The sequence below is a fragment of the Astyanax mexicanus genome, chromosome 24, assembly GCF_023375975.1.
Source record: "Astyanax mexicanus isolate ESR-SI-001 chromosome 24, AstMex3_surface, whole genome shotgun sequence".
NCBI classification, from domain to species: domain Eukaryota; kingdom Metazoa; phylum Chordata; class Actinopteri; order Characiformes; family Acestrorhamphidae; genus Astyanax; species Astyanax mexicanus.
In genome coordinates, this window is record NC_064431.1 from 32,332,594 (window position 1) to 32,359,824 (window position 27,231).

Consider the following 27,231-nt stretch of genomic DNA (forward strand, 5'->3'; position numbering starts at 1 on the left):
TTACAGAAAATGAGAAATGTCTAAAATAACAAAAAAAAAGATGCAGAGCTTTCAGACCTCAAATAATGCAAAAAAAAAAAAAAAACAAAAAAAAAAAAACAAGTTCATATTCATAAAGTTTCAATAGTTCAGAAATAATCAATATTTGGTGGAATAACCCTGGTTGGTTTTTAATCACAGTTTTAATTTCATGCATTTTGGCATCATGTTCTCCTCCACCAGTCTTACACACTGCTTTTGTATAACTTTATGCTGCTTTACTCCTGATGCAAAAATTTAAGCAGTTCAGTTTGGTTTGATGGCTTGTGATCATCCATCTTGTTTTAAAATGTTTAATAATATCTTAACTAGTGCTAATTAATAAGTAGTTGAGACATTACTAAAGAATTGAACTGTTAACTGTTTATTACTGTCATAAATACTGTTAATTGTGACCCTATTGTATATAGAGAAAACAATGAAATAACAATAAAATATATTTAATTTATGGAGCCCTTTAGTTCTAGTACAGAGAAACTGATCCGTAACAGAAATATAACATATAAAAGATAATAAATATAATAAATTAATAATAAATGAAACACACTCTGTTGTGATTAGATTAGATTAGATTAAATTAGGTTAGATTAAATTAGATTAAATTAGATTAGATTAGATTAGATTAGATTAGATTAGAGTGAGAGAGCAGGCAGGTAAAACACTCTCAGGTGTTTATTAGATCAGTGTGTGTTTGCTGTTTCTAGGGTCAGGGCCCGTCCAGCTCCCAGAACTGCAGAGTTACACAACCATTAAACAAATGTTTATTTAACCCATCTACAGTTTAACCAGCGCAGCACAAGTACAATCAGTAATCCTGCAGAACAGAACTACCAGAACCAACATTAAATAACATTCAGAGCAAATAACAACACATTTAATCCGTTTAAACTCTTTATTTATACTGCATACTGAATCATTTATAGTAGTTTATTATCATTCATAACAAACACTGAACAATTTATAGTGAAAAAAAACTGAATAATACACAGTATGAATAAATTATAGTGAATACTAAACTATTTAAGCTAGTTATTGAAAAATTTATATTAGTTACTGAATAATTAATCATATTTTCTGTATAGTTTATAATAGTTTCTGAATATGTTTTATCAGTTACTGAATAATTAATATTATTTACTGTATAATTTATATTAGCTACTGAAAAATTGACATTTTCTACTTTATCATTTATATTAGTTTCTGAATAATTAATAATACTTATTGTATTATTTATATTAGTAACGGAATAATTAATGATATTTACTGTATAATTTATATTAGTTAGCGAATAATGAATAATATTACCTGTATAATTTATACTAGTTACTGAATAATTAATATTTTTTGCTTTATAATTTGTATTCGTTTCTGAATAATTCATATTAATTAATAAAAATGCAAATATATATTTATATGTAAAAATTTAAATATTTATATTTGTTACATAAAGTCAAAATATATATAGTCATGTTAAAACTTTTTATTTAAAAAAGTATAACAAAATAATATATATTTAATCTTTTGACTATATGTAACAAATATAAATATTTTCTTTTTTATAATAACAATAATAATTATTCAGTATATTTATATGTATATAAAACATAAAATGCAAATAATTTGTAACTTATTATTAATTATCTTTTATAATTTAACAATTCGCGTGAAAATCGAGCGGGAGTGACGTCACGGCGGTGACGTGTGCGACGACGTGTGTGCGCGTGCGTGTGCTTTCTCGTCTCGTGTTTGCGAGTGCGCTGCGCGGCGCATGCGCGGTGGGGCCGGATTAGTGACAGAAGTGGATTAGTAGTGGAGCGCTGAGAGAGAGAGAGAGAGAGAGAGAGAGAGAGCGAGAGAGAGAGAGAGAGAGAGAGAGAGGTGTAGGAGGAATGGAGGGAGAGTAGAGGAGTAGAGGAGAACATGCTCGCGCTGAGAGAAGAGAAGAAGAGGAGAAGAAGAAGGACTGTTTTCCTTCTGATTCCAGACTGAGAGGAGGATCTTCTGGAGTTCTGAGAGAGAGAGAAGAAGAAGAAGAAGAGAAGGAGAGAGAGAGAGAGAGAGAGAAGGAAAGAGAGAGAGCTACCACTGTCCAGCCTGGCCGAGCTCAGCTCCTACCAGCCCAGCAGGTCAGTTCTTCCATGGTTCTCCTCTCACACACTCTTATACACACTTACAAACTCTCATACTCTCTCACTTACTCTTACACACTCTCACAAACACTCTTTTACACACTTACCTATTCTCTTACACACTCTCTTACTCTCTCACACTCTCACAAACACTCTTTTACATACTCACCTTTTCTCATACACACTCTTAGAAACTCACACACACTCTTTTACTCTCTCACACACTCACAAACACTCTTACATACTCTCTTACTCTCTCACAAACACTTTTACACACTTACCTATTCTCTTACACACTCTCACAAACTCTCTTTTACACACTTACCTATTCTCTTACACACTCTCACAAACTCTCTTTTACACACTCACCTATTCTCTTACACACTCTCACAAACTCTCTTTTACACACTTACCTATTCTCTTACACACTCTCTTACTCTCTCACACTCTCACAAACACTCTTTTACACACTTACCTATTCTCTTACACACTCTCTTACTCTCTCACACTCTCACAAACACTCTTTTACACACTTACCTATTCTCTTACACACTCTCTTACTCTCTCACACACTCTCACAAACACTCTTTTACACACTTACCTATTCTCTTACACACTCTCTTACTCTCTCACACACTCTCACAAACACTCTTTTACACACTTACCTATTCTCTTACACACTCTCTTACTCTCTCACACACTCTCACAAACACTCTTTTACATACTCACCTTTTCTCATACACACTCTTAGAAACTCACACACACTCTTTTACTCTCTCACACACTCTCACAAACACTCTTACATACTCTCTTACTCTCTCACAAACACTTTTACACACTTACCTATTCTCTTACACACTCTCACAAACTCTCTTTTACACACTTACCTATTCTCTTACACACTCTCTTACTCTCTCACACTCTCACAAACACTCTTTTACACACTTACCTATTCTCTTACACACTCTCTTACTCTCTCACACACTCTCACAAACACTCTTTTACACACTTACCTATTCTCTTACACACTCTCTTACTCTCTCACACTCTCACAAACACTCTTTTACATACTCACCTTTTCTCATACACACTCTTAGAAACTCACACACACTCTTTTACTCTCTCACACACTCTCACAAACACTCTTACATACTCTCTTACTCTCTCACAAACACTTTTACACAATCACCTATTCTCTTACACACTCTCACAAACTCTCTTTTACACACTTACCTATTCTCTTACACACTCTCACAAACTCTCACACACTTTTACAGACTCTCTCTTTAATCCTTTCACTTGTACTGCCTGTTTACCTTCTCCTGCTTAGTCAGAAGTGTGTGTATGAGTGTGAGTGTGTATAAGTGAGTGAGAGATAGTATGTGTGTGTGTGTATAAGTGTGTGAGACTGTGTATATGTGTGTGTTCTCTTCAGTCGAGTTTAAAGGAGTCGGGGTCTCTGGAGATTTAGGCTGGAATGTGGAGTTTGAGGCTCTTTAGCTCCTCCAGCTGACCTTCTACACACACTTTCTCCTCCGGACCCTCAGAGACCCCCGACCAGCTATTTACAGTACAGCTCAGCCACGCTGCTGCTGCCGGGTGGAGCGCGGCGAGGTGGTGGTGTGGTGGTGGTGAGGTGGTGGTGGTGGGTGCGTTGTTGTTGTTGTTGATTGGCTGTCTCTGAGAGGGAGTAGCAAAGCAGATGGTCTTTGAACTGTATACATGTGTGTGTGTGTGTGTGTGTGTACACACAACTACAGAATAAAAAAAGGGACCACTGTAAAATGATCAGTTTCTCTGATTTTATTTATTCTATTGCCTAGGGGTGGGCGATATGGCCCTAAAATAATATCACGATATTTCATGGTATTTTCGTGATAACGATACTCTAGGCTATATGAAAAAACACTGAATTAAAAAAATATGTATTTTAAGAATACACTACAGCAACCAAATAAAAAAATATATATATATTATTACATACGATATGATATTGCACCCCCTGAACGGAGATATTAAAAAATACAAGAATTTTAACAGAAGTCAATAATCCAGAATGTCATGATACTAATAATAATGCACTCCATATATCTCCATAAATCCAGGATTAAAGTAAAATAAATGATACTGGGCTCATATTATCTGTCTCTAGTAGATATATATAATGGGAAATGGGGTGGGTGATATTTTAGGCACGATATTTTAGGGCATAATATCGTTCACGATATTAAAATTGTTTGACGGTATTATCGTGTACGATACGATATGGCACACCCCTACTATTAACTCCCAAATTCTCAAAATCCCACCTTAAAGGAGAACTCCGGTGTAAAATTGACTTTTGTTTTAGTAAAACATGATTAAAAAGTTTGATTACCTTTGATGACAAGATCCAGAAATTTTAACAATTTGTCCAAAAACACCCTTCAGACTGGGAGACACGACTCATAATTTACCCTGATAAATAAATCACTTTTTCCACCGTTATCCAGCTCAAAGTAGCTCCACACCTCCTTGCTAGAATCTGAGAGTAGAGCCCTGATATTTAAAACGAGGCATTAATAACTTAAAAAGAAGTGCAGGAGAAGCTTATTAAAACACTGTTTACATCCTGTAACGCTACTAGCTTCAGCTCAGAGCGCCGCCATCACTGTACTGAAAATGACATCATAGACATATATATATATAGACTAGACTCCGCAAAGAGTAGCAGCCAGCGCCAGGATGTTATTATCAGTACAAATATGGCGGTGCACGGAGCTGAAGCTAGCGTTATTGGATGTAAAAAGAGGTTTTTGCAGCGCTTACAAGCCAAACTGCGCAGCTACAAACAGAGCAGCAATGGAACTATTTTAACTGGCGGAGTTTTTATAACCAAACAGATTCTATTTTCTCCTGCTCTTTAACTCTAAATCTGTGGTATAATCGCAATAATACATCAAGATTCGTGCTATAACGTGTAATATTGGCACTACTGCGCTGCGGTCGTGAGCACGAGGCCTGAGGCTGTGTATTATTGCTTAAGTATAGTATGGTATAGTATAGTTTAGTATAGTATAGTATAGTATACTGTACAGTGAGTCTAAAATAGTTCCATTGCTGCTCTGTTTGTAGCTGCGCAGTTTGGCTTGTAAGCGCTGCAATAACCTCTTTTTACATCCCATAACGCTAGCTTCAGCTCCGTGCACCGCCATATTTGTACTGATAATAACATTCTGGTGCCGGCTGCTACTCTATGCGGAGTCTAGTCTATGTATATATATGTCTATGATGTAATTTTCAGTACAGTGATGGTGGCGCTCTGAGCTGAAGCTAGTAGCGTTACAGGATGTAAACATATATGGTCTGGGTTTCACGTTAAGTGAAATGTGGTGCAGTTGGGCTCCAAACGAGCCCAGAAACAGCCTCGGGTTTGGACTCGTTTACTCATTTATTCGGCACAAGTTATAAACACCTTAGGAATCTGGATCTGCAGAGTTTGTTGAGAGTCGAGTTGATGTAGAACAGAACAGGAGACAGAGTTAAACATTCAGAGAGAGAGAGAGAGAGAGATGTAGTTTAGATTTAACTGTGTTGTTAAACAGTCATTAAATTTTTCTTTTATATACAGACATTTTATACTTGATTTGTTTCCATTTTCGATACAAAACATCAACAAAAACTAAATATTTTCAGACAAACGTATATATTTTTTTATGCATTTCACTTCTCAACACAGTGTTAAATTTTTTTCCATTAAATTTAAGTAAACTAAGTAAAACAGCACCTCGTCCAAATATACTAACTCCTAATGCACGCTGAGATGGAGCAATATTTACAATATTTCACCACATGTTTAGCTGCTACTCAGAAATAAACATAATATAGTGAATATACTGATATTATATATGAGGCTAGCCTCGTCACAGGTCTGTCTGTTTGTCTGTCTGCTGAGTCTGATTCTGGAAAACTGTTTAAAACATAAGTGAATGTGAAAAATACATGTAACCCTCTGTGGCATTAATTCAATTTATTAGGAGAAGAAAAAAAATCACACCATTATTTGGGAGATTTTTAGTTTGAAACCATTTTTCAGACCATTTATTTATTTTGATGGAAGCACTGCTTTATCATGATTGCCTGGACAAAAGTGCTTTACATTAGGGATGGGCGATATGGCCCTAAAATAATATCACGATATTTCATGGTATTTTCGCAATGACGATACTCTTGGCGATATGACAAAACACTTTTTTTTAAAAATTACAAAAATACACTATACACTGCAAGAAAAAAAATGTGATTATTACATACAGTATAATATTGCACACCCCTAAGTGAGATATTAAAAAATACAAGAATTTTATCAGATTTGTAACAGAAGTAAATGATCTAGAATGTCATGATACTACTAATAATAATACACTCCAGATATCTCCATGTATCCAGGATTAATGTAAAATAAATGCTACTGCACAGATTTAATCTGCACGATATTTTAGGGTATAATATCGTTCACGATATTTAAAAATCTTGACGATACTATCGTGTACGGTACGATATGGCACACCCCTAATTTACATAGTAATAAAATAAAAAAAAAAATGGCCAAACAACCAAATACAATTCTTTACATATTCTCATTCATATATTAATATACTAATATAATTCAAATACATATTTGTGACCTACATGTACTTGTCATTATATTAGATGTAGATAAGCCTGGTAACGTTATATTAAAAATAAATTAAATACATTAAAAATAAGGTGTTTTTGTGTTTAATGGTGAAACAACCAAAAAAATGGTTTGTTGCCTGAGGTTAACATCACGCCAAAGAGGGTTAAAGAAAATCATTAAATCATAAATTATTAAAATAAAAACGCTAATAATAATAAAGCTTTAATAAATGCAGTTATTAATCTGTATCAGGAGACGCCAGTCAACATGAAAAACTGGTGAAAAAAATGGAAAACTGTTGAATTCTGCGTTTTGAGAAATGCAGTGTAAACAGAAACTCTGCATCTCTATCTCTGTATAAATAGTGCAGATCTGGATGGACTTTGAGATGTTTTTGTTCCTCCTCCTCCTCCTCCTGCTCTCGGGGTCACTCAGACTGACCGCTGTGTTAAAACTCCTGCTCTCAGAGCCGCTTCTCCCCGAGGCTGATGGGAATGTTTGTGTTAAATAATAAGACAATACAGACGAGCTCCGTTACACAGAGTCCCTACAGAGTTCCTGCAGGAGTGGTCAGGGTTAGCTGTGGCTAAAACATCAGTGTACAACAACCACAATTTCTTTTTTAAGGAGAACTCCGGTGTAAAATTGACTTTTCTTGTAGTAAAACATGATAAAAAGTTCTTACTTTTGTTAAATAGCACTCCTCCGCTCTCCTGCAGCTTTCTGAGATACAGTAACTCTGTACAACAGCCACTTCAGGGCATATTTTGCTCTAATAAATCACTTTTTACACCGTTATCCAGCTTAAAGTAGCTCCACACCTTATTCCTAGAATCTGGAGAGCCCTGACATTTTAAAATGAGGCATTAATAACTTAAAAAGTGCACAAGAAGCTTATTAAAAAACACTGTTTACATCCTATAACACTACTAGCTTCAGCTCCGAGCGCCGCCATCACTGTACTGATAATGACTTAAACATATATATACATGGACCCAGCGCCCAGCGCATTTATTAACACTAAGAAAAGTGTTTAATACACCTTTAATACACATCTTTTTAAGTTATTAATGCCTCGTTTTAATGTCAGGGCTGTTGTAAAGAGTTCTGGGCAAAAAGCACCAAATTACTCTATTTCAGAAAGCTGCAGGAGAGCAGAGGTGTGCTATTCATCAAAGGTAAGTATTTTTATTATATTTTACTACAACAAAAGTCCATTTCACACCAGATTTCTCCTTTAAGCTGTTTTATTTGAGTTTATTTACATGGTTAATCGACTTCTCCTACTATAGTGAGAAGTAGGGATAGGAATCACAGCGTATCTCAGGATAACAACAATATTTGATTTATCACAATACAGTCCTCTATAATACTTCACAGCATCTGTGTTACTGAAGAGGATAAAATACTCCTAAATAATCAAATAAAATGAATTATGGATTTATTGGTGTTTCAGTTATAGTTTCACACAATTTAAGCCTATAGTTTCACCACAGGTTTATTAACCCTAGTCATTTGATTATAGTGCCATAAATTTCCTTAATAACTGCACTTATTTCTATAGTTACCCAACACCCGTTCAAATGGTAACACTACACTACGAATCGAATAATCTGTTTTTTTTTTTTTTTTTTTCAATTAATCAGATAAAAAGATATATTTTACATAATATACTGTGGTTCTGTGGTCATTTTTTTTTCTTTTATTCGGGGTCCTCTGTGATTTTATTCCCGTCCAGAACGATCATGTACGTGTTTTTCTCAGACGTCCTCTAATAAAATTACAGGCTGAATTATCTACTGTTTTTCTCTGAACTCCGTGCTCCTCCGGTAATTTTAGTCCCGTCCGAACGCACATCTCTGAGTTTTCGTCTCCTCGCCTTTAATAAAAAAGCTTAAATTTGTCCACTGCCACACACCGTAATTACTGTACACTTTGGGTGCTTGTTTCCATGGAGACTCACGTAAGTAAACACAACAGCGAGTGGAAATGGAGGAGCTACTTAACACTGCGATTATGTCATGTGACCGAGAAAGCCAAAAGAAAAAACTCACTGTTCCTCCTGTTTTTTCAATTGCAGTCTGGATGCAAGATTCTTAGTAATCTGGGCTAAAGGCTAAAGCTGCTGTTTCCATGTGGGTCAGCCAGACGTGACGCTTCCTGTAGCAGTTTTTTTTCTCCAGTTTCTAAGAGTCTTTATTTGAAGGTGTAGGAAACAGTACTCACCGCTCTCTGGCTTCATCTGTCATTTCTAATCTAAAGAAAAGAAAATAACTTCTACTTTTAATAGTTTTAACAGAGTTCTCTGTGTTTCTGTGTCTTTTTCTAGTTATTATGATGTTATGATTTTATACTATGCTGCAGGACAGAGCTCAGTTTATCTCCATTGCTACTAGGCGTGGGCAATATTATATGGTATACAATATATCGTGACACAGAAATATCGGGATATTAAAAATCCATATCGTGATAATAGGGCTGTTCTGTCTTAAAAGTAGTCTATTATTCACTGTGAAGCTTTAGGTGTATTTATTGTATAATTGTTTTAGTTTGCAGTTTATATGCATGCACTAAATATTCTGCAATATTATTTGCTGCATTATATTATTTTATGCTATATTATTTATTTTGCCACATTTTGATTATGCTGTTATACTGTTATACTATATTCCTGAAATTAATTAATTATTTTAGTTTTCCTATATCGCCAAGTATATCGTTATCGCAAAAATACCCTGAAATATCGTGATATTATTTTAGAGCCATATCGCCCACCCCTACTTGCTACTCACCATCTGTATTTTGCTGTATGTTTTTGCTGAGTTTGCAAAAAAAATCAGCCCCTGTATTTTAAACAACATGTGATTATTATGTAAAGTGAGTAAAATGTTAAACAGAGAGGAAGTTCAGCAAACTGAGCGTGATAGAGAGAATTCAGCAGATTCAGCACACTGACCCATCATCACCTGATCCACTGACTGATGACATCAGTGATTACCCAATCAGACCTATTTCAGCTTCACACGGCTAACACTGTGTGTGTGTGTGTGTGTGTGTGTGTCTGTGTGTGTGTGTGTGTGTGTGTGTGTTGGTGTGAGGAGGGGGAGTTCCTTCCTTCCTCCAAAGTGTCTCTCTGTTTTTAACTGTCTGACACATCATTGTGCGTGTGTCTGTGTGTGTATGCGTGTTTGTGTATGTGTATATGTGTGTGTGTGTGTGTTTATGTGTGTGTGTGTGTGTGTTTATGTGTGTGTGTGTGTGTGTGGTTTGGATCTTGAAAAGTGTTGCGCAACCTGTCTGTTAACCACAGTCCAGCTTCATCAGCAGCAAATACACACACACACACACACACGCACACACACACACACACACACACACACACATGCACAGTCCACAAAGAGAAAATTACTAACATGCTCTCCTAACCACTGATATTACTGGCTAATGTTTCTCTCTCTCTCTCTCTCTCTCTCTCTCTCTCTCTCTCTGTTTCTCTCTCTCTCTCTTTCTGATTCTTTTCTTTCTCTCTAATCTAGGCCTGTCATTATAGCTGTTTTTGAGTGGACAGAATGTTGTCCCAGAGGTCTAAAGCGCTGCCACTATGATCGGAAGATTGCTTGTTTGAATGCCGGTCATGCAGCTTGCCATCAGCTGCCGGAGTCCTGAGAGAGCACAATTGACCTTGCTCTCTCTGGGTGGGTACAGTACAGTAGATGGCGCTCTTTCTTTCCCCTCATCACTCCTAGGGTGATGTGGATCAGCACAAGGCTGCGTCTGTGAGCTGATGTATCAGAACCGAGTCGCTGGGCTTTCTTCCAAGCGTTAGCGCTGTGATGCTACTCGACAATGCTACAGCATCAGCAGCAGTTCAAAAAGAGGTGGTGACTGCGGAGTTTAAAGGACAGTTTGTCTGTTCAAATTATATAGTAAACAGAAAATCGACAAAAATGGAGATACTTGTTTTTTATTGGACAGCGATGATATTCACTAATCAGCTAAGATCAGAGTAAATCTGTCATCGCTTGGCATTGTGTACCAATCTGGCAACCTTTGTGAGCTTTGCATCTCAATTTTTTTATTTTGTTGCAGTAGTGCATTTTTGTAAAAATAAATTGAATTCAGTGTTTTGTCATATCGCCAAGAATATCATTATTGCGAACATGCTAGGCAGCATTGTGATATTATTATTTTAGGGCCATATCCCCCACCCCCTATCCACTAAGAATAATGTGGTATGTGCAATTAACTATTTAGTATTTGCTTTAAATGTTTCAGTATCCACTGTGAATTATTTTATATTTATTCTAAATAATTTAATACTGACTAGAAATGAATCAGTTACTACTATACAATGATTTAGTGTGAGTTGTTGATGTAGCGTTGGTGATGCAGTGTTGAATGGTTGCGTGTGATTGGCTGGTGGGAGCTGGGGGTGGTTGTAGGGGTTTAGTAGGTGGTTGAGGTGAGGTGACTCATTATGAATCTGTGTTTCTGTTCAGAGAGAGCCCACATCAGAGCCGGCTCTGTGGGCGTCTGGGCGAGAGTCGGAGAGGCTGATCTTTACTGATCTTTACTGATATTTGCGGGTTGGGAAGCTGTGGGGTCGTGATGGAAACGCTGTTCCTGCAGAACCCCTGACTGAGCCGAGCTTTCCAGTCCAGCCTCAGCGTTTCCAGTCCAGCGTCTCGCTCGTTACTCACTGTGGTCGCTTGTGGGCTCGCATATGGAAGACTAAAAATTCCACTAAAGCAGAAAAAGTGCTTTAGAAAACTCCACACTTCCCTCTTATCTCCTCACACTGCACCTCACTGCTCACTATATGGTGCTACATATATGCTACATAACACCACTGCCTGCTTGTGAGCTACATCATCATGTGGAAGACTGGGGTTCAATTCCCAGTCTGGGTGACTGAATATACTGTGCTACACCAATAAGATTCCTTTGGCTAGACTCCTAACACTACATTGGCCAATCTCTATGATGGGAACAACCTTGTACCATATTTTTTCGCACTATAAGGTGCGAGTTAAGTAAAAAAAAACTGTATTTCTTTAACAGAAAATGTTTTGTTTTTTTTAAGTTAAATGAGTGCTGGATGTTTATCTACACAGATTTCTCTCCTAAAAACTGTTTATTTGGGTGAGTAAAGCCCTTCTGTTTATTTACAGTAAGCTTAGATTTCCAGATTTCCACTAAGGCTAGCCACAATTAGCGGCTAATGCCACGCGACTGAGCTACACTGAGTAACCCTGAGTGTTCTGGTAAGCCAGGGCGCTATCAGCTAGCGGTTCGTCCCACTTAGCTTGTTTTAACACAGTAAACATGCAGAAACCTCTGAATGGCGAAAGAGCTAGCACTGCGATTAGCGGCTAATGCTAATGCTAGCCGGGGTTAGCTGCAGGCTACACGCTGATAATACTCACCTCTGAACAGCGGATAAGCAGCGGATTACCATGAAGCAACAAAAAATTACCAAATCTAATAAACACTAATTTACACCTTACTCTTTATTATATTTTTAATATCTTTACTTTTGGTATATATGGCAGTAATTAGGGTGTATGTATGACTGTTTGTTATGTTACGTATGCCATAGTGATAAACTATAAGTATTTTTTTTAACATCACACCACGTAATATAGGGTATATCCAAACATCGGAAAAATTAAATCACAGTTATAATCGTGGGAATATATGATTCCATGTTCTGTTTATGATATGTTATAAATTTGCATTATTTGGACACCAGTACTGCTAGTGCAGGCCAGAGAGCCAGTGGGCGTAAGCAAAGAGTGGAGGATATGAAGCCAATCACACGAACGCTCTTTTCTACTATGTGGGGTTTGGTTGAAATACCAAATCTACCAAACATTAATTTCTTAACTCTTTATTATATTTTTAATGGCAGTATTGTTGGTATATATGGCAGTAATGAGGGTGTATATATGTCTGTTTATTGCTATGTTAATGGGCAGAGCGATAAGCTGTATGAATATTATTTTTAACATCATCACACCGCTGACCATGCTCTCACATGGCATGCTGTGTGTGTGTGTGTGTTTGTGTGTGTGTGTGTGTGTGTAATTCCCTGCATTCTTTCGCTGTAGATTAGCCTAGCGCTGGGCTAATCTGCATGTGTTTAATGCACAAATGAATGAACGGTCTTTAGTGTGTTTGGAGTAAAGCTGCAGATTAGTGAAGCTTTAGCTGAGTGAACTGAATCAGGGAGCGCTCAGCCTCCCCCATCCATCCATACACCCAGGAGTTAGAATCATTAAGAAAATTCGCTTTTTTAGCTCAATAAATCGCCCGCCATCTAGACCATCCATCAGCCAACCACCAGCACCCTCGTCTGCAGTGCTGTTGTTGATCGGGAGATCACTGATTCGATCATGCAGCTTGCCATCAGCTGCCGGAGCCCTGAGAGAGCACAGTTGTCCTTGCTGTTTCTCTTTGAGTGGGTACAGTAGATGCTGCTCTTCTCTTTCCCCTCATCACTCCTAGGGTGATGTGGATCAGCACAAGACTGCGTCTGTGAGCTGATGTATCAGAACCGAGTCGCTGCGCTTTCCTCCGAGCGTTAGCGATGCTAGCTGTGATGCTACTCGGTAATGCTACAGCATCAGCAGCAGTTCAAAAAGAGGCGGAGTCTGACTTCACATGTATCGGAGGAGGCGTGTGCTAGTCTTCTTCACCCTCCTGGTGTATACGATTTCATTTTCTGTTTATGACATGTTATCCAGTTGCATTATTTAAACATCAGAGGTCTAATTTGTGTGTTTTTATTACTTTTCAATTATGTATATAAGTCTCACAATCTTAGAAATACAGGGGAATTCCTTGTATTAATGTATCAGTGATTCTCTGTGATGTAATGTTAACATATAAAAATGTGTAATAAAAGGCTGTTTTCTTTCCCAAATAAAAAAATAAATAGATTAAAAGATTAAAATACCATAAGTCTGCAGACCTGTCCTCAAAGAGAAATGTGATACTTATTTAGATTAATCTAAAGTATAAAACATATTCTGGTTTATTATTAAAAGTAACTCATCATGTGTTCCTGTAAAGCGTTATTAATATAATCTTCAATAATTCATTTACAATGTAAAAAAATCATAAAAAGAGAGAAACGCATTGAATGAGAGAAGAGGAGGCGTGTCCAAACTTCTAGACCTCTACTCCCACTGAACTTGTACACACTCTTATACGCATTTCAATTCTTTGAACTTTTACACACACACACACACACACACACTCACACTCACACTCACACACACACACTCACACTCACACTCACACTCACACACACACACACACACACACACACACACACACACTGCTGCTGCTGCTGAATGTTCTCCAGCTGTATTATTTCAACTGTTTCCTCTCTTTCTCTCTCTCTGTTTCTCTTTTTGTAGTTCTCTCTCTCTGGTTTTCTCTTGCTCTCTTTCTCTCGCGCTCTTTATTTTTAATATTATACAGTGTGTGTTATCAACTAAAAAATAATTTTAGAGGTCAGTAGTGTTTAATGTTTGTTTAATATTTATGGAATCAAAAAAATTAAGAAATAGCAATTTCCAGGCTCTATGTTCTTTATGTTTCAGTTTATCGATGGAGAAATTTGAGCTATTTTGAGCTAAAAAAAATACTTTAGCTTAGAGTTAATTCAAAAATTTAGCCCTAACCAATGCAACTCAGGATCTGACACACATTTTTTTTATTAAAGATTGTGTGTCAACATTTAATCTGGTTCATTTTAGATCTACTATAATCAGTTTTAATGATAGTATTAGTTGATTTTTTGGTTTTGTTGTCCATGGCTACACTGATGTTTTAAAAATTGTGGAAATGTATTGGTTAAAATGTGTATGAATCCTGAATATTGTTATTAATGCAGTTTTTAATGTTGTTATTAATGTTAATAATGCAGTTATTAACGTTGTTATTAATGTTAATAATGCAGTTATTAACGTTGTTATTAACACTGTGATTTTATTTTTGTGCAGGAGAGCGCTGGCCATGCTGACGCTGGCCTTGTGGGCGTGTCGTCATGCACAGGACCAAGTCTGACGTTTTAATGATGAAGAGCAGAGGGACGGGAGTAATGGGCGGAGCCTGTCTCCAAAACGGTGTCTCCTCCCCCTGTGGAAGCCACACCTCCCTGAAGGGAGATCCAGATGAAGAAAGCTTAGAAGAGGTCCTCTTAGATTTGGGGGCGGAGCCTGGGTTGAGGGTGGAGCCTGAGCTGGAAGTTGACGTGAGATTGGAGGAGGAGAACAGCAGCAGCAGTCTGCCGGATTCCCACAGCCCCGCCCCCACAGCTGGCTCTACAGGTGAGTCAAAGGTGGAAATGTTGATTTGTAGAGGTTATTTGCATTTTAAAGTAATTTAAAGCTGATGTCTATAAGTTTGGGTATTTAGGGGATTTAGCTCCCTCTCTGGTGAGAATGGGTAATTGCACGAGCATGCGGAAGAATCATTTTAAACTGGGTGGGTGTGATGCGGTCTCCTTTCAGAGTGGATGAATCCGATTCCAGGTTATGTTCAGTCAGAGAGAGAGAGAGAGAGAGAGAGAGAGAGAGCTCAGTCAGAAACTTCACTCCTTCGTTTCTTTGTTTTTCTATGGGTGAATGAGCTACTGAGCTCTGAGTTTCCTCTTCTGAAGTCCCCGTTGCTCCACCAGCCGCTCGCGTTCAGTAAAACTGAGCCGGACTGCCACTTTAATGTACAGTAAAGTATAATATTTGGAGTTTTGGAGATCTGTAATATTGTTTGATAACAGTGTAAAGTAGTACAGTGTAAACTAATACCGTATTTTACAGACTGTAACGCGCACCGCATTATAAAACACACTCAATAAATCAATAAATGTCTATTTTCTAGTCTATTGTCTCGTCTATTTTTGTACACAAGGCACCTTTTAAGCGACAATAGTAAGGATTAAGGGTGTCACCATGTTTTCCTTCTAATTCAGCAGATCTCACCATGGAGCGCCTAAGTAAACAAAACTGTAATCTTTAATCTACACAGATTTGTGCTAATTAGCCCTACTAAACGCAGCTGGACAGCGCTACACTGAGGAACTCTGAGTGTTCCGGTAAGCCAGGGTGATATTAGCTAGCAGTTCGTCCAGCTTAGCTTGTTTTAACACTGTAAAAACACTACAGACTACAGTCTACACATATACTCACCTCTGAAAGACGAAAGAGCTACAGTGAGGTTAGCGGCTAATGCTAATACTGCTCCAGCTTTAGTGCTGGAGAAACTTTAGCAGAGGGACCTTACTGCTTCTTAATACCTGACTGGTAGAATTCATACATAAGATGCACCGGATTATTTTTGAGTAGATTTTAAGTGCATCTGATAGTGCTTTATAATCTGTTTTTATATTTAATTTTTATCTAAGCATAATTTTGGTTATATAATGTAAATCTGTCACGACAAAATATTATTTCATATAATGCTTCTGATTTCTTAATACTTAGTAATTAGCGTTTTCTGTATCGTACTCGTACTGGTATCTATGCATCCCTAATCAGGATAGGTCTAGCTGCAGTTAACGTTGTGGAGTAGGAGGGGCCTACAGTGTGGGAGGAGCCAAGCATGCTGTGTAGGAGGAGACTATATAATGGGAGGAGTTTAAATTGTAGAAGAGTCAAGCCTGTTGGAGTCTAGCATCATACATCCAGTGTAAAACTACAGAAGAAGCAACAGTCTCACACACACACACTCTCTCACACACACACTCTTACACACACACTAACACACACACACATTGTGCTCAGTGAGTAGTTGCCCTTTGATCTACATTCAGAAGGCCTCAGGCTGCTGCTGCTGCTGCTGTTTGTGTAACAGTGGAGCAGCACCAGGCTCAAGTTCGGACACTCATTGGCCAGTTTCAGCTTGTGGGCGGGGCTAAGGGTCATTTTTTAGGTTGTCGGCCTATCCTGCCTGTTCTGGCACGCTGCCAGAGCAGAACATGAACTCAGTGCACCCTGAAGAGAGGAGCTGAAACATAAGGACATAAGAGATGGGTGTAGCTCCGCCCCCAGGGCTGCATATATGTCTATTAATATTGATTTTGTTGTTATTAGTATTATAGTTTATTAGGCTTATTATTATGGTTGTTATTAACCCATATAACTCATTTATTAATATGATTAATAACAAAAAATATATATAAACTAATTATACACTGATATAATAGACAGGCTGTACTAATGATTGGTTGTGGGTGTAGTATAGATCATTAGAAGGCTCCGCCCCCCTCTGATTTAAGGTGGAAAGTGCAGTTTGTGATCTCTAATATTATTTCTGTATATATATATATATATACATATTATTTATTAATTAATAATAATATTTGGGTGAATCAGTGCTGAACCACACTGCCCCACACTGTGTGTGTGTGTGTGTGTGTGTGTGTTTGCTGGGTTTCCCACGCTAGAACATATCATTCTGTACTGTGTCTGTTCTTAAATAAGGGGTGTGGACAATACACACACACACACACACACACACACACACACAGGCACATATATACACACACACACACACACATATACACACACACACATTCTTGGCATGCCTTTCAGGGTCCAGGGGGAAAGAGAGTGTAAGAAGGAACCCCTCTACAGGCTCAGATCACACTCATCAATCATTACTCTTAATAGATTTACATGAATATATTAATATATACATATATACATATATTAAGACAGTGTGTGTGTGTGTGTATAGTGTAGATCTGTATACACTGATCTAATGGACAGGCAGTACTAATGATTATGCTAATACACAAGGGGTGGGACAAAATATCGATATCACGATATATTGTATTTATTTTATTTGCGATACATTACCAATAAGTGGTGTCAAATATATGGATATGTTTATTGAAACACAGGCAGTCTAAACTTCCTAAGACTCGGACACAAATTACCGTATTTTTCTGGCTATAAGGCGCACTTAAATATTTTAATTTTCCCCAAAAATCATCAGAGCTTCTTATAATCCGGTGCTCCTTATGTATGAATTTTACCAGTCAGGTATTAAGGAGCAGTAAAGCCACTCTGCTGAAGTGCAGTGTTATAAAGGTTGAGTTTTCAGTAAAAGTTTCTCCAGCATTAAGGCTGGAGCAGCGTTAGCATTAGCCGCTAACCGCAGTCTGTGTGTTTGCTGTGTTAAAACAAGCTACATGAGACGAACCCCTGGCTTACGGGAACACTCAGGGTTTCTCAGTGTAGCTGAGAAACCCTCGGCGTTTACTAGCGCTAAGCACGGCTGTTAAACATGGCTAGCGCTGCTGCTAACTGCGCTAAAGTACTGGAAATCTAAGCTTCCTGTAAATAAATGGAAGCTCTTTACTCACCCAAATAAACAGTTTTCAGGAGAGTATCTGTGTAGATCAACATCCAGCACTTGTTTCACTTTAAAAGAAAATGTTTTTTTTAAGAATTACAGTTTTCTTTACTGAACTAGAAGGGAAACATGGCGACACCCTTGTTCCTTACTATTGTTGCTTAAAATGCGCCTTATAATTCAGTTCATTTCTCCACATGGTGGCTCTATAATAAATAAATATGATTAATAAATGCAGGGAAGATCATATCAGAAGGCTCCGCCCCTCTGATTTAAGGTGGAATGTGTAGTTTGTGAACTTTATTTAGGTGTAAAGCTGAAGTGTGCAGGTTCTGGGTGGAGCTTTGGTCTGCTCTGGGTTATAGTTGAACAGGAACACACAGCCCTGTAAAACAATGGGTTGTTTGTTTGTGTTTGTTGTTTCTTTGGAGATTGTTTCCCTTTGATGACGGCCTTTGTGTGGGTGCTATGTTGAAATCAAAAGTATCCTAAAGTGACTATCAGAAATGTTATGATGAAACTGGCACTCATCAGGAATGTCCCCTAAAAAAAAGGAAGACCAAGAGAAGAGCTAGTAGTGTAGCAAAAAATATAAAAAAAATTGAATGAGAACGTTGAGTGAGAATGAGGGTCCAAACTTTTAACTGTATTGTAATCAATCAATCAATCAATCAATCAATCAATCAATCAATTAACCTTTATTTTCACTCGGTAATACATTGTAATACATGTATAATGTTGCAGAGCATTTACAATATAAATGGGATTTGAAACATTTAATAAGAAACTAGAAATTATAAGGAACAAAATAGTAAAAAGATAATAAATAAAATAAATACTAAAAAATACTCAACATTTAATATGGATAAATAAAATATATATGTAAAAAGAGAAAAATAAGAAAATTCTAAATAAGACCATAAAAACAAGTAAGATAGTAATAGTAAAAGTAAAGTAAAATGATAAAAATAATAAGAAATATTAAAATGAATAATAATGACTAATAACTAGGGGTGGGCAATATTATATCGTATACAATATATCGTGATACAGAAATATCATGATATTAAAAATCCATATTGTGATAATAGGGCTGTTCTGTCTTAAAAGTAGTCTATTATTTACTGTGAAGCTTTAGGTGTATTTATTGTATAATTGTTTTAGTTTGCAGTTTATATGCATGCACTAAATATTCTGCAATATTATTTGCTGCATTATATTTTTTATTTTATGCTATATTATTTATTTTGCCACATTATGATTATACTGTTATACTATTATACTATATTCCTGAAATTAATGAATTATTTTAGTTTTCCTATATCGCCAAGTATATCGTTATCGCAAAAATACCCTGAAATATCGTGATATTATTTTAGAGTCGTATCGCCCTCCCCTATTAATAACTAATGACCAATTAATAATAACTAAGAAAATAGGAACAAAAAAATTGTTTGATTGTAAGTGCGTGATGATGTCATGCTAACTGATGGAGTGTGAACTTCCATGACCTGTAATGTTAGCGCATTAGCCTGTTAGCTCTGGTGGGGGAGGAACTATCGCTTTAACACAGATCTAGAACATTCCTCACGCTCTGCTTTTAATACGTTTTCAGGTAAAAATGACAAAACATAAACCTGCCAAAGGCACTGGAGCAGAGTGCACACACACACACACACACACACACAGACACACACACACACTCATACAGAGGCTGAACTCTCTTCTACTAGCTGTGGTTTCCTCAGCGTCTCACAGTGACTCACCAGTCTGCTCTTTTGTTTAAGATTGATGCGGGATTAGTATTAAAGTTCACCAGCAGCCAGACGGAGCATATTTCACACATTACTCTCAGAGCCTCAGAGACACGCTGGAATTGATATTAAATTACTAAAATAAAATTAATGTACATTATTAAATTAAAATACAAAATAAATATAAAATAAATTATTTCAGTTCATTATTAAAAAATGATCTAATGGTTCTACAGTATTAGGGAGGTCAGAGATCAGTTGGGCCCTTAAACTCAACTTTGACCTATAGTCCAAATCTGAATTTCTCAACAAATATGATGTTTTATTTCTGTCATAAAACAAATTTTAAATTTTCTGAATTTTAGGAATGATTTGGTAAGAGCCTAGAAAAAACTGTATTAAAGTATTAAGAAACGCTTATAAATCATATTTATAAATCTGTAGATAATTAACTTTTTGTCCAATCAGAAGAGTGGGATCTAATGACAACACTAATAGAACCACTTCTGACACCAATCTTTAACCAATCTAAACTAGTAATTTAAAATCAACACTGCTTTTTAAAAAATGTATACAGTATTACAAGCAGAATATCAAGTATAATGTAATCAATATCTTCTAATACAAATACAGACCAGCTGATTAAACATATGGAATCAGATGAGCTGCTGGTTTGTTTAGAATAATAAAAACCTGAAGGCACACAATCCCTTTATTTTTTAAAGATAAGATTGGAGAGCTCTGTTCTTAGAAGTGTTTAGACTGGTTTAAGGCACAGCTTGTCAACCTTGAAACTTTGTTTTAAAACGAAATAAATTCATTTAAAATGCAGCGTTTCGACACAAAGCAAAAAACACCAAAACTCATCAATACCTTCCTGCCCCACCCTGAGGCCTGTGAGCTACTTTTACCCTGTACTCGACTAAAACAGGACAGAAATCTGATACAGTACAGTCCAAAAGTTTGGACACACCTTCTCTTTTTTCAGTGCGTTTTCTTTATTTTCATGACTGATATTTATATTGTAGATTCTCACTGAAGCATCAAAACTATGAATGAACACATGTGGAGTTTTATGTACTTAATAAAAAAAAGGTAAAATAACAAAAAAAAACATGTTTTATATTCTAGTTTCTTCCAAATAGCCCCCTTTGCTCTGATTACTGCTTTGCACACTCTCTCTGCATCATTCTCTCAATGAGCTTCTTCAAGAGGTGGCCACCTGAAATGAAGAAATGGTTTTTCAACAGTCTTGAAGGAAGGAAGGAGTTCCCAGAGGTGTTTATTAGCACTTGTTGCTCCTTTGCCTTCTTCACTCTGTGCTCCAGCTCACCCCAAACCTGGATCTGGATCGGGTTCAGGTCCGGTGACTGTGGAGGTTCAGCTCATTTTTTATTAAGTACATAAAACTCCACATGTGTTCATTCATAGTTTTGATGCTTCGGTGAGAATCTACAATGTAAATATCAGTCATGATAAATAAAGAAAACGCGTAAAAAAAAGAGAAGGTGTGTCCAAACTTTTGACCTGTACTGATGCAGACACAAAGGTACCGTGGTGTATTTCTGTTATACCACCTTAAACTGCCTCTAGAGTCCTGCCCCGACACAGCGGAGGTTCAGGTACTCTCTTACACTGTTTGTTTGTTTCCTTTCAGCCTGTTGGAGCAGGGAGAGGCTTTCCTGTCATTTAGAATAGTGTAGATATGTGTGTGTGTGTGTGTGTGTGTGTGTGTGTGAGGTGTTCTCATTTGGCACTTTGAGATATACAGCTCTTGAAGAAATAAAGAGATCACTTCAGTTTCTGAATCAGTTTCTCTGGTTTTGCTATTTATAGGTTTATGTTTGAGTAAAATGAACATTGTTGTTTTATTCTATAAACTACAGACAACATTTCTCCCAAATTCCAAATAAAAATATTCTCATTTAGAGCATTTATTTACAGAAAATGAGAAATGACTGAAATAACAAAAAAAAAAAGATGCAGAGCTTTCAGACCTCAAATAATGCAAAGAAAACAAGTTCATATTCATAAAGTTTTAAGAGTTCAGAAATAAATATGTTGATTCTACTCCACCAGTCTTACACACTGCTTTTGGATAACTTTGTGCTGCTTTACTCCTGGTGCAAAAAAAGAATTCAAGCAGTTCAGTTTGGTGGTTTGATGGCTTGTGATCATCCATCTTCCTCTTGATTATATTCCAGAGGTTTACAATTTGGTAAAACCAAAGAAACTCATCATTTTTTAAAGTGATCTTTTATTTTTTTCTAGAGCTGTATATTGGGACTGGGAAAATGACAGTGGGCACATTTTTCGTGACATACCACGCAGTTCAAATGAGAAAATACTGGCTAAAGCTCTGCTGAAAAGAGCTTCCAGAGCTTAAACTCAGCATGTTTCTTTAATATCTGATGATACATCCTGATCATTTTATGAGTTACTACAGAAAATATAATCTTTATTGGTCCTTTAATGTTGACTGATACTATATAATTCCGATATCGACATTAACAATATAAAAGCCATTATCCATAATGTGATCACATGATCACATCCTAGAGAAAAGTAGCATGATATGATGAAAGCAATACAGAGAAATTTCACAAAGCAGGGTTATCAGTGTGTGTGTTTGTAACAAGCTTTGCCAAGATAGCAATGAACGTCTGAATGTTGACTTCTGTCTTGGTTGTAAACAAGCAAAACTCCAGAAATTTACCTGAACACACCTGTGTAGATATCTGTTAATTACTAATTAATGTGTGTGTGTGTGTGTGTGTGTGTTAGACCTGTCTCAGGCGTCTCCCCCGTCCCTATCAGAGCAGCTCATGTTGGGTCGAGATGAAGCTTCAGGGATAAATGTGGAATGCCGGATTTGTGGAGATAAAGCGTCTGGATTTCATTATGGAGTTCACGCGTGTGAAGGCTGCAAGGTAAGAACTTATAGTTTCATAGTTATTACTATTACTTTTCACTATCATCACCACCGTTATTACCATGTCAGTTCTTCATCCGACAGAGTTTTTCATCCATCCATCTTTACTACACTAGTGGTGATGGTAAATTACCCAGCTATGATAAGCAACCTTACTGAAGCTCAGTGATTACTTGTTCAGCAGAAAAGTAACTAGCTCATTCGTTTCCATTCCTGCACCACACTGCAGTGTTTGCATGCTGTGTTGTGTACCTGGCAAACCCGTGTGTGGAAATGGAACTGGGAAAATGGCAGTGGGCACTTATTGGGAATTATTTAAAAATTTTCACACAATTATCTGAACTTTCTACTCCTTACATATTAAAAACAGCCTCGTCACTCATCATCATTAGTGCACTATAGGACTCTGTGGGCGTGGCCTAAGCTTTGGTTCTTAATGGCTTTATTTTTTCTCCTTACAGTACTTTTACTTTTATATTTTAAATATTTAAATAAAGGTTTGAAACCAGTACTTTTTAAAAAACACTTTCACTTAAAGAGTAAAAAGCTTGAGTCAATTCTTCTTTAACTTCTAATGAAGTATTTTATTAAACTCTAGTATCTATACTTCTACCTACAGAATGATGAATGGAGATTCTGTGTGTGTGTGTGTGTGTAGGGTTTTTTCCGGCGGACGGTGAGGATGAAGTTGGAGTATGAGAAGTGTGAGCGCAGCTGTAAGATTCAGAAGAAGAGTCGTAATAAGTGTCAGTACTGCCGCTTCCAGAAGTGTGTGATACTCGGCATGTCCCACGATGGTGAGCAGCTTCTGCACTATAAACTGATTATAAACCACGATAATAAATAATAGGTCTACGCTTCTTCAGTGTTGCAATGTTAATTAACATCATTCTAAACAGATTTGGCTCATTTAAACAGCCCCCAAATTACTTTAAAAAGCTTAGTTTTAATGCTCTACTTATTAAAAAAATGTGGGGTTTAAATTGGGGTCGGGCTCGGGATGGGACCGTTTTTTTTTTGGCTTAATCTAAGTGCTCTTGCGCTCTCAGCGATCCGGTATGGTCGTATGCCCGAGGCTGAGAAGAGGAAGCTGGTAGCCGGGCTGTTGGCCAGTGAAACGACGGGATCTCTGAACTCCAGCAGCTCCAACCTCAAAACTCTGGCCAAGCGCGTGAACAACGCCTACCAGAAGAACCTCAACATGACCAAGAAGAAAGCTCGCAGCATCCTCACCGGCAGAACCAGCTCCAGCCCGGTACACCCCCATCACCATCACACCCATAACCTGTTATTATAGTCTTATTCACATTCATAATAACTCACAATCACATTTAGCCTCATTCACAATTACATTCACAATCGCATTCAGCTTTTTTTAGTATTTCAGTATTAACAATCTCTCTCTCTCTCTTTCTCTCTCTCTCTCTATTTCTCTCTCTGTCTCTCTCTCCCTCTCTCTTTCTCTCTCTCTCTCTATTTCTCTCTCTATTTCTCTCTCTGTCTCTCTCTCTCTCTCTCTCTCTCTCTCTCTCTCTCTCTCTGGTAGCCGTTTGTGGTTCATGATATGGATTCGCTGTGGCAGGCTGAGAATGGTCTGGTGTGGAATCAGCTGGTGAATGAAGCTCCGACTCATAAGGAGATTGGAGTTCACGTGTTTTATCGGTGTCAGTGCACCACTGTGGAGACGGTTCGAGAGCTCACCGAGTTCTCCAAGAGCATCCCGGGATTCGCCGACCTCTACCTCAACGACCAGGTACACACACACATCTCACACACCTCACACACCTGCAGACGTGCAGAGATCTAAGAAAAGGTATTAAAGCGATACTTCTCAGCTGTCTCCCTCTTCTCACCTGTAATGTGCGCTCTCCTCCTGTAGGTGACGCTGTTGAAGTACGGGGTGCACGAGGCGATCTTCGCCATGCTGCCGTCTCTGATGAATAAGGACGGGCTGCTGGTGGCGAATGGGCGGGGCTTCGTGACGCGAGAGTTCCTGCGCAGTTTGAGGAGACCCTTCAGCGACATCATGGAGCCCAAGTTTGAGTTTGCGGTGAAGTTTAACGCTCTGGAGCTGGACGACAGCGACCTCGCGCTGTATGTGGCCGCCATCATCCTCTGTGGGGGTATTATACTATTATTATTTATTATAATTATACAAATTTGACAAAATATAATACTTGAATCAGGTATTTTTCATTACATTTTCAGTGGCCCACATACAGAGCGGCCCACCGGGAATTGTCTCTGTACTTACCATGACCTGTCCATCCATCCACACCATATGGATACACAATGATCCAGAGCTTCAATTTTTTAGCCTTGTTTATAAGCTTTTATTGGGTTAGCTGCATTAGAGTCTCAGAGCTCCACATCTCTGCTGGATTTTCTCAGTCAGTTTTATGAGGTAGAATCACCTGGAATTCAGGCTAATTTCAGTTAACAGCTGTGCTGAACTCATCAAAAGTTAATTACTTGAATTTCTTGTCTCTTAATGTGTTTGAGAGCATCAGTACCGTAGGGGTGTTCCATATCGTATCATACCCAATAATATAGCCAACATTTTTGAATATCGTGATATTCAATATTATACCCTGAAATATGGTGCCATATCACCCATCCCTAATTATCACATTACTACTGTTTTTGCTGTTTTTAGCAAAAGAAAAATTCACACTGTTCTCATTTCCCATTATATATCTACTAGAGATATTTGGAGTGCATAATTAGTATTAGTATCATGACATTCTGGATTATTGTCTTAACATGTTACAAATCTGATAAAATTATTGTATTTTTTTATATCTCAGTTATTAGGGGTTTGCCATATCATATCATATCATATTGTATGCAAGAATATATATATATATATATATATATAAAAAAATTCAGTGTTTTGTCATATCGCCAAGAATATCGTTATTGCAAAAATATCGCCCAGCCCAAGTAAACAGTGAATAGCTCTATGTTAATCTTTGAAAGAACTTTGTAAGACCATCAAAAACATTATAATGATGAAACTGGCACTCATCAGGACCAAAAAAAAGGAGCCAGAGGAAAAAAAAGAGCAAGAGTTTCCTCTGTTGTACAGAATAAGTTTTAAAACATTGAATAAGTGTGTTTTTGTGTGTTTTTGTGTGTTTTTGGGTGTTTTTATAGACCGACCAGGACTTATGAACGTGAAGCAGGTGGAGGAGATCCAGGACAGCATCCTGCAGGCTCTGAACCAACACCTCCAGACCACCCACCCAGAAAACACCTACATCTTCCCCAAACTGCTGCAGCGGATGGCCGACCTGCGGCAGCTGGTGACGGAGAACGCTCAGCTCGTCCAGACCATCAAGAAGACGGAGTCTGAGACGTCTCTGCACCCGCTGCTTCAGGAGATATACAGAGACATGTACTGAACACACACACACACACACACACACACATACATACGGACTGAAGAGGTTACTGAAGAGACTGAGAGTGTGTGTGAGGAAGCGTAAAGTGTGTGTATGCTTGTTGTTTTAGTGCGTTACTGGACCCTGAAAAAAAAAAGACTAGAAAAATGAAAGACTGTGTTTCCATCGTTGGATAAAATTCACTATTTTTGTAAAAAGTTTGAACTCTGAATCTGATTGGCGGTCGCCTTCCGCCCTCCGGAGCCTCCAGAGCCTTCCTCCATGGATCTATGCATCTTCAAGTGTCTGAAGCACATGCTGCACTAGCTTAGCTTAGCACAGAGTAGCTTAGCTTATGTATGTTACAGTACCTTATCCTAATTTTTAGTTTTTTGGGTCCTTTTGTCCCCTTAAAACATAAAACTTAAATGTTTTGTTTTATTTTATTGAGACAGGCTGCAAAGTGGACGTCACAAGAAGATCAGACAAGAAGTCAAGCAGCAGAAACCAGACGAGTCAACGGCAGAATAATAAGATATTTATTAGGATTTCTTTGCTAAAAAGCATTGTTACAACAAAAAAATCTTTAATCTTTAAAACACAAACTACCTTACTTTTAGCTAGCTAGCGTTAGGGCTGCAACGATTAGTCGATATAATCGACAGTGTCGGTTATTTAAAGTTGTCGACTACAGATTTTATTGTCGACTAATCGTTAATTAATTAATTTGTTATGTAATTGCATTACACAAAGTGCTGGGGACAGAAGTTTAGAGTTTACACTCAACTTAGAGTCTCCAAAAGGGCTCAAAAATTAAAAGATTAAATATCAGTACTCTTCACGATTAAACAACATGCAGACATTTAAATGCATTTTAAATCTCATGTTCAGCTGTTTCTATCCTGTTTTAGAGATGAAGGATCTCAGAAATAATTGCTGACTAATCGAATAATCGACTAATCGAAAA

At 37.5% G+C, this 27,231-nt stretch overlaps 2 protein-coding genes across 2 annotated transcripts in view; both read left to right on the forward strand.

The window, feature by feature from the left end:
* Positions 1-27,231, forward strand: part of si:ch73-352p18.4 (inositol 1,4,5-triphosphate receptor associated 2) — a 101,721-nt gene that overhangs the window by 57,952 nt on the left and 16,538 nt on the right. The gene's annotated exons all lie outside the window — the stretch shown is intronic.
* pparda (peroxisome proliferator-activated receptor delta a) lies at positions 1,845-26,614 on the forward strand. The gene is made up of 8 exons (XM_022682487.2): positions 1,845-2,165; positions 14,841-15,167; positions 22,734-22,879; positions 23,540-23,678; positions 23,931-24,136; positions 24,428-24,634; positions 24,761-25,004; positions 26,038-26,614. Exons 2-8 carry the CDS (start codon positions 14,885-14,887, stop codon positions 26,283-26,285), a joined length of 1,473 nt encoding a protein of 490 aa, XP_022538208.2. The 5' UTR covers positions 1,845-2,165; positions 14,841-14,884; the 3' UTR covers positions 26,286-26,614.

Bases quoted from the DNA above. Each gene is read 5' to 3' on its own strand.
- pparda (XM_022682487.2), top strand. From the start codon at position 14,885: ATGCACAGGACCAAGTCTGACGTTTTAATGATGAAGAGCAGAGGGACG. The intron at 23,679-23,930 runs GTGAGCAGCTTC...TTGCGCTCTCAG, and splicing joins ACTCGGCATGTCCCACGATG to CGATCCGGTATGGTCGTATG. The intron at 24,635-24,760 runs GTACACACACAC...CTCCTCCTGTAG, and splicing joins ACCTCTACCTCAACGACCAG to GTGACGCTGTTGAAGTACGG.